The sequence below is a fragment of the Adelges cooleyi genome, unplaced genomic scaffold (assembly GCF_023614345.1).
Source record: "Adelges cooleyi isolate 19-005CV unplaced genomic scaffold, UGA_ACOO_1.1 ACOO_flye_CR_arks_rails_tigmint_CR_PRNA_108, whole genome shotgun sequence".
Classification (NCBI taxonomy): domain Eukaryota; kingdom Metazoa; phylum Arthropoda; class Insecta; order Hemiptera; family Adelgidae; genus Adelges; species Adelges cooleyi.
In genome coordinates, this window is record NW_026095761.1 from 17,707,746 (window position 1) to 17,716,336 (window position 8,591).

The 8,591-nt window shown below is 37.7% G+C and overlaps 1 protein-coding gene across 1 annotated transcript; it reads left to right on the top strand.

Moving 5' to 3' along the window:
- Positions 1 to 2,737, top strand: LOC126839614 (ecdysone oxidase-like). Its single transcript, XM_050575011.1, has 2 exons — positions 1 to 131; positions 548 to 2,737. Exons 1-2 carry the CDS (start codon positions 82 to 84, stop codon positions 2,628 to 2,630), a joined length of 2,133 nt encoding a protein of 710 aa, XP_050430968.1. The 5' UTR covers positions 1 to 81; the 3' UTR covers positions 2,631 to 2,737.
- The last annotated feature ends 5,854 nt before the right edge of the window (positions 2,738 to 8,591 follow it).

Here is an 8,591-nt window from a genome sequence, read left to right on the forward strand (position 1 = left end):
GCACTAAACCAATCCATTCGTTTTGACCGTTCCGATATAAGCTTCCAAATCGAGCTGAAAGAGACCATTCGAAAATTAACTATGGCCACTATCAGGATATCGTGTCTCCTAACGGGACTGCTCGCAGTCTTGTAAGTACCTACAAATGCTTTACTAATAATATATTACTATTTTTGTGACGACTTTTCTTAACTAAGCGAATAATTACAGTATGTAAAATATTTAAGCTCGATAATATGTTTAATCTTATAGCTGATGTCGGATAATTTAAAAACACAACAATTTATTTAAAAATATTCTATGGTAGAAATTGGTTTGGATTTTATATCTTTTAATTAATTTCATTTGAAGTTAAATGAGAACTTTAAAAGCGAAGAGTGCAATTTTATTTCTAAATAATTGGTTAAATAAATTATGCCGTTTATCATAATGTGTTGTAACGGTCACATTTAGCCAAGCAGACACGTTACAGTGTAATATGACGTTTTCTACCTTGGTTAATTTTTTTAGTATTTTAAAAATGTACAAGTATTTTTTGTAATTTTAGCTTGGGAACCGAAGTCCATGCGTTCGGTTTGGGCAAACTAATGAGCAAAAATGATAAAGCTACTACGTCTACGACCACTCGTTCGGTTACTACCGTGACGACGACCACGGTTTTTAGTAAAAACATTTGGGCTTCGAAAAATTTGAGCAAATCGATAAACATCAACATGCAAGATGTATGCTACAAGCTGGGTTACAACTTAGAAGGCCAATACGTAGTGCCGGAGTTTTTGAAGTTGCTGGACTCGCTGAACAAAGCACAAGTCAGCATGGCTTCGGAAATCGTGTACCCCAGGGACTACAGCATGTCGTTGCAAGACGGCGAACGGGTAGACGTGATAGTGTTGGGATCAGGAGCGGGCGGTTCATTGTTGGCCGCTAAACTCAGCGACAACAAGGATTTAAACGTGTTGTTGATAGAAGCCGGAGACAAGCCGCCGTTGACCTCAGAGATCCCGGCACTTTGGGCGGGATTCGCCAACACCAAAATGGAATGGAATTACCGAGCCCAGGAAGACGAGACCTTCGGTCAGGGTTTGGATGGCAGACGGGCGAAAGTAATACGGGGACTGTGCGTGGGAGGGACGACCGCCGTGAGTCCAATGTTGTACGACCGGGGAATACTGGCCGATTACTTGGCGCTGGAGGCCGCGGGTCTGACGAAATGGGGATGGAAAACCGTGATGCACCTGTACAAGCGGTCGGAGGACTGTCGGTTCGAGACGATCACCTCGGACAAAACCATCAAACAGTCGCACAGTCTTGGCGGAAAAGTGGTGGTCGACTCATTTAGAAACCGACTGACCGTGGACATCCGGAAGTGCTACGACAAGGCACTGGCGCCGGAACACTACAGCTTGCTGGACTTCGCCACGGTCAAGAGTCACCTGGGCTTTTTCTCGTCCGTGGCCATGGTCAAAGACGGCATGCGCTTGAACGCGGCCAGAGCGGCTTTGTCCGACGCCGGCAGGAAGTACAACTTGAGGGTGGCGGCCAAAACTACGGCGAAGCGATTGCTGTTCGAGGGCAACCGAGTCACGGGTGTGCTGGTTGAAAACTCGGCCGGCGAGACGATAACGGTGAAGGCCGATAAGGGCGTGGTCGTGTGTGCCGGTCCGGTTGGCACGCCGCAACTTCTCGTCCAATCGGGTGTCGGACCCAAGAATCTGCTCGGCTCGTTGGGAATTCCAGAGGTCGCCGTCAACGAGCGCGTGGGCTTGAACTTGCAAGCTCACCCTACCTTTTTGGGCCTGCTCGTTGCGTTCGACTCGCCGCCGCTGAAACCGTATTCGATTAGCGAAATGGTCTTTGAGTATTTAATGAAAAAGTCCGGTCCCCTGTCCAACATAGGCATGACCAGTTTCACCGGTTTCATCGACGTCGACAAGGACGGCCATCCGGACGTTCAAATACATTTGTACTACTACAGTCAAGAGGACACGGTCGTTATGCCGGCACAATTGGACGCGTTCAATTTCAACGAACACGTTGTCGAGCAGATCGTCAAGTTTAACGAGGAAAAAGCCGTTCAGCTCATCGGCATTTCGCTGATGCGCCCCACGAACACCGGCTGCGTGACCATCGAGAAGACGGAATGTGGATACGAACCGGTCATCAAGTACGGTTCTCTGTCCGAGGAAGACGTCACCACCATATTGAAGGCCATCGAATGGATTAAGAAACTCACGGCAGCGGAGGCGTTTGTTAAATACGGTCCGAAAATCCAACTGCTCGATTTCAAAGGAGGCCCGACCCCCAATGTAGACTGTGAACAGTATTGGAGACACGCCATCAAACACTTGACCACGATGAACGTGCAAATGGCCGGTACCAGTTCGATGGGACTCGATGCTTCGAACGGTGTTGTCGACCAAGATCTAAGAGTTTTCGGCACCGAAAGCCTTTGGGTGGCAGACTCGTCTGTGCTCACCAAGTTATTCAGCGGTGAAAGTTGCGCTCCGACAATGATGGTCGCGGAAAAAGCTAACGACCTAATTAAGGAACACTTGGGATGCAAATACAAAGAAGAAGATTCCGAAGAAGATCCCAAAGAAGACGACTCGAGCGAAGAATGTAAAAAATAATAAAAAATAATTATTATTATTATTTTAAGATTCAAACTCTAAAATTGTTAACCTAACCTATGTAGACGTGTTAAAATTGAAATAAAGCTGACCTTAATACAGTATTATACATTTTCCAACGCGACATTTTTTTGTAGCGTCGTTAAAAACTAACACTTTATGAACCAATTCAAAGATAAATCATTATCAATGTTTTCCAATGAAGGGAGGGGGCGGGGGTGGAGTTATAAATCCAAAATGGTGACAGTCGGATTTGCCTGACCAGAAAAGTATATTATAGAAACAAAAAATGGCGAATAAAATACAATTTGTGGGTTAAGTTTTCCGAATGCACTGCGTTTTTTCTTTTTGAATATTTTCAACAAAAGCATAAGCTCTAAAGCATACATTGCTGTGCTGCTTACGGTTAGATTATAGGCTCAACTACTCTGTGCAATACGTTACGTTTATTTGCATACACATATATTTCATCTTAAAGTATACACTTATATGAATATATATATATATATATATATATGTATTATATTGGTTTTATTGTTTATATTATCGATTATATTTCCAAGTGGGTATATGTATTGGCTATAAATTTAACATAAGTCTGTGCCGTGTGGTAGTATCTCGTTACCGTTATCCAAAGCGAGATTTCCACTGGAAATCATATACAGATTTCGACGTTTTTTTTACCATTCTGTTGTTGACTATTTATGAGAAGGTATACGCGGTCCCGCTCTCCGGCAAAACGCCGTATAATAAACGTTTTAAAAAAATATGGTGACTTAAAAAAAAAGCCATCGAACGCAGGGTGAGTTTTAACGAAGAGCCATAAAAAACATTCGTGTGCTCTCCGGCCAATAATCAACGCCCTCGTTTGAAAACCAAAGTACGACACAGCGTCATAAAATACAAAACGGAAAAAAATACCATTTCGTTTTGTGCAGTAAATAATATCAATGTATTCTGCTACAGAAAACCATTACCTGGAAAGCCAGCATGAAAAAACGTTTCGTGAAAAAATAATATAATACATTGTCGTTATGGAAAAACAAAGAAAAGTCCAATATTAGAATAAATTATAGATAAATAATACCTTTTGCTTTACTAATGTCACATCATGCGTAGGTATCTACATTTAAAACAATCAAAAAATATACCTTCTAAAGTAATAATTGTATGAAAATTATTAATCCTTTATTTTCTTCTTTTTACATCCATTTCTTTCAAGCAAAGAACTTAATAACTATCAACTTATAAACGCATAAAAAACCTGTCTTACAAACACCTACTATTTTATTGCAATATATCTAGGCAAACTAAACATGAATTTACACATAAGTACCTTGCTTATGTAATTTAAAAAAATGTATTATAAACTGATATTTACGAGAAAATAATCTAATTAATTATTGGTACAAGGTGAAGTAGTGTAACCGACCGGAGCTGGCTCTTTGCAATTTCAGCGATAATGCCTTGTTCGAAAACCGTGGGTGTTTTACTGACTACACAATATTATGTTAAACAAATAAATTATTTTAATTAGATATTGCCCAGCGTTAAAAAGAGCAATTGTAAACAAAGTGAATAAAATATGTAAACATGATAGCTGTACTGTAATCAAATAGATGGCGATTTTTAATTTGTATGAAAGCATTTAACTACATAAGACGTTTATGTAGCTATCGCGTATCAAACATTGCAATTTCTTACCATAAAAAAAAAAGTCTAGTCGACTTAAGACCGTTTGATAAACAATTACCTCTCCTGGCCCTGGTTATTTCTACCGCATTCGAGCTAGAGGTTTTCAGTTGTTGCCAATCAATCGCTTCCTTCTGCTGAACGGCGTCACTGTGTATACTACCAAACGTACTCGAAAAAACTCACAGAACAAAACTTCATCTGTTTGAAGTTCTACATTCGAGTGGGGTAATTGTAAACAAATAGAGCAAACCTAAATTACCCATTTTTTTTTTTACCCAAGCAATTGGCAGGCAATTGATTCACCGAAATGACTTTAACACACAATTTGTAATAATCCGTCGGGCCAATAGTGGATTGCCGGCAAAAAATGTTCGGTTTAGCTTTCTTTTCGGGTCGAGTTTGTGATTAATGTCTAGCAATTGCAGACGACACTTGTATTTGGGTCGTGATGCTCTCCAAAGGTCGGCCGGCACGGTGCTGGGCGCACGCTGCAAGTTCAGAGCAAACGAGAAGAGATTATAATTAATTTTAAAGCTTCCGGCCGATCGAATTAATTGCCTCGGCGGGCGACAATGTGAAGAATTCCAACACCGCCGCCGTATCAAATGCTGCTGCTATGCTGCGCCACAGTGATAAATGATTTTGCCAAACGATCATTAAGAAAGGTCTCTTGCGATAACGAATCCGTCAGACTGTCATTGCACGGTGTAATGCTTGCAAGCAATTACAGAATATACGTTTTTCCGGTAGCGTCAAGTGTCCGTCGCGCAATAGCCTATAAAACATATCATATCATATTTAGTATAAAGAAATAGATCACAAAACAATGCATACATAACTTAAGCTGTGTCGCGTGAATGTACATAATATAAATCTTTTTCGATTAAAATATCTTTTCACTACCTTGGCGGTACACTTTGTGTACGGGGTAGGTAAACGGATCACACAATAATTGCAACGCGGATAATCTTTTACACCGTGTAAATATATATATATATATATATATGTGTCATAATGAATTATGTTCAAATTATACGCACACACACACACACACCGCGCATAGGTTACCCTAGCGTTGAGCGAAATATGCAAATGAGAATATTATTGAAATTAAATTGCACCGCTTGTAAGTAATTAATTAAAACATAACGACACGATGTATGACTATGTGTTGTGCTTAACAAGCTTATCTAGGGGCAAAACGCTGTATAATATGTAGTTGTTGTGTGCTGTGGCGTTTGCACTCGTGTATTATATTATGGTTATCTATACCTACCCTTTTATGATATGTACACCGGTTGCCAAACGACAAATTTGGAGTGTGGGGCTAGCGTGGCCGGATGAGCTCTCATTTCCAGGGCACCGGGCTTGCCCTCTTTAGGCACTTAAAATCTTATGATTTCCCACTTAAACCCGAACGTTAATTCCTCTTAAAAAACAACATAGACTATTATAGAGATCATAACGACCGAACGGGGGCTACTCTAGCCGCTTTTAGACACTCCCGACTAAAAGCCGTTAATCGCCATTGCTATTTATTACATGAATAATGGTCGATTTAGTTTGGAGCTGACGGCGTTTTATTTATTTATGTCACAGTTTTCCACTTTCCGTTGGCTGCAAATTGCCTTGACTGAAATTCAAATTCAACCGGTGATTTATACTATTCGGGAAAACTTTCCAAGTAGAAAAAAAAAAAACACCCAATCCCGTTCGACAGTTACCGAAAGTTTTATGTTTTTTCGGCCGTTATCATCGAATTTGTTTTTATACATATTGTATACTTATGGACCGTAAGGCGAGTATTGTACTTGAAGTTACGCCGTCGGGAAATATTATGTAATAGCCACTTAAGGCGGTGCTATCGGATTGTAAACATAATACACGTTTACTTTAAATTACCATTGTTTTTTTTTTGCATCAACTTTTCACATATCACGCACATATGTTAACCGTTAAAATACAATCAGCGTGCAAGAATTTTCGTAAAAGTACATGTTAACGCAGTGTTATATTGCCTCATTGAATTAGTCATCTTGACAAAAAAAAAATATATACATCAAAATATCGTAACACCTTAAAGGTCAGAGAATATCATGTAGCAGTTTTAAACGCGTTAACACTTAAAAAAATTGTCTCTTTATTGCTTGGGTAAAATTAGATTAGACGAACAATAGCTCCAGTATTTAGTATAAAACATAAAAGCATCGTGTTAGTTTGTCCATATAGTAGTACTGTGTGTTGCTTACATTGTACACTATACATTTTTAAACAAGGTATTCTTCGGGTAATTATTACCTTTTACAACAATCTTTAACAAATAATATAATATATTATCAAATGCATATTTTATACGGATAGAGCAAAATAACTAAAGCACAAAAATGTCTAAAAAAAAATGTGATTCTTATGCAAATGCGTTAAAACACAACGTCCAAAATTGTTATTATTATAATAGTTCGTTTTAACAAACGCATCCACCCCGGTCGAAACGCCTATTTTTAATAGCTCGGTAAATAAATAATTTTTGGGTAAAAAAAAAAATCTAAAATTAAATCAGGTACATCTGAAAGCGCCGCAGTTGATTTAGTCTTTATGAAAGTAATTTAAACTGTAACAGCATTAAAAAAATATAATAATAATAATAATACAAAGCCAACACCGTGTCGCTATAACTACCTCGTAGCCGTGTCGTAAATCACGTTTATCGTCTGCCTACAAAAAAAAAAAAAATACACCGCTACTATTTGCACACACAGCGCCTAAGTATAGTGTAATATAGTTTTTTATAACATAATATTATACTAGAGCAAAGGTGCTTATTGCGCTGATCCGGTGGTATAGAGGGTTATATCGACTTGGGCTTGTACGTTCAATTTTCTTATTGTCATCGAACAGCTCTATCAGATGCGACGGTTAAGTACGGCTTAAGATGGCGCAAATCCGGCCGGCTACCCCGTGGTAAAATCATCAACGATTATTATATTATTGTTTAAAACAGAAAAAATATATATATATAATATGTATAAAAAAAAAATAACGTTGGCCCCGGTGAACCATAAATAATGACCCGCCACTGTTGTGTATGGTAAAATGCAATATTGTTTAGGGTATGCTTAATTTTTTATTTTTTTTACAAAAAAAACCAAAAAACGATTAACGAAAAGGTTATGGGCAGCAGCCGCTGTGCCCCGTTAAAAATTCTATACACTATGACGTATAAAAGGCTTAGGTCGGGTTATACATACGTTCCTAAAAGGGTTTGATAAAAAAATATTACTAAATGCTATTGACGGTGAACACGGTCGTTTCAACGTCAATTGGGAATTCTACGAACCGATTCGTTCGTTGTGTTGTCTATTGTTGTACAAAATACATTAAACGAGCAATTATTCCTGGGAAGTTTTACTTTCTAGTAGGAATCGCTTACTTTAAAAAATAAGAAATAAAGCACCAAAAATGATAAATACAAACAAAAATTATAGATCCTAAACTTTTTCCTTTGTTTTGGTTGAAATTATATTTATTGTCTGTTGTTGGATTAACACAACTAGGAGGTCGTGTGGAAGATGACTTAATAGTATTGTCGACGCTTAGGCAGACCCGTTTTTATTTTTGACAAATTACCGCTCTTGGCATTGAACAAAATATATTATAAAAGTATATTGTCGCTCTAAGTAAAAAAAAAATACTACACCGATGATAAAATGTAGAGTCTTGATAAATGTATGTTATAGTAAGTTGATAGATTAGACATATTTTTGATTTGGCTTTTATGAATTTAACTTGGAAAACATTAACAGCACATCAGCCGCTGATCAAATTTGCTGTTAAATGAAACTCATCAAGTTATAAAGACCCGTTTTGATTAATTATCAGCCACTATTTAAGAGCTGTCGTTATATAATTTTTATTCCCAACTTAACTAAAGGAATTCGTCGCTTTTAAAATGTATCAAAAATACAGTTACATTTTCGGTTAAGTTCAAATTCAAAGGTCAGTCGAATAGCGAGTAATATTATTAAACTGAAGTCGGTTATAACGGTCAGCGGTTTCGAAAAGCTGTTCAAATAAGATAAGAAAAATGATAAATATAATATTAAAATCATATTTCAAAAAAATTATATTAAATATATTATTTTGTAAGGATCAGTGACATTGGTGTACGCATATTGAACGGATATTACCCTATAATGCAACGTTTTGTATAATATATATATATATATGTGTATCTAGAATATGGTAAGTGTATATTATATTATACAA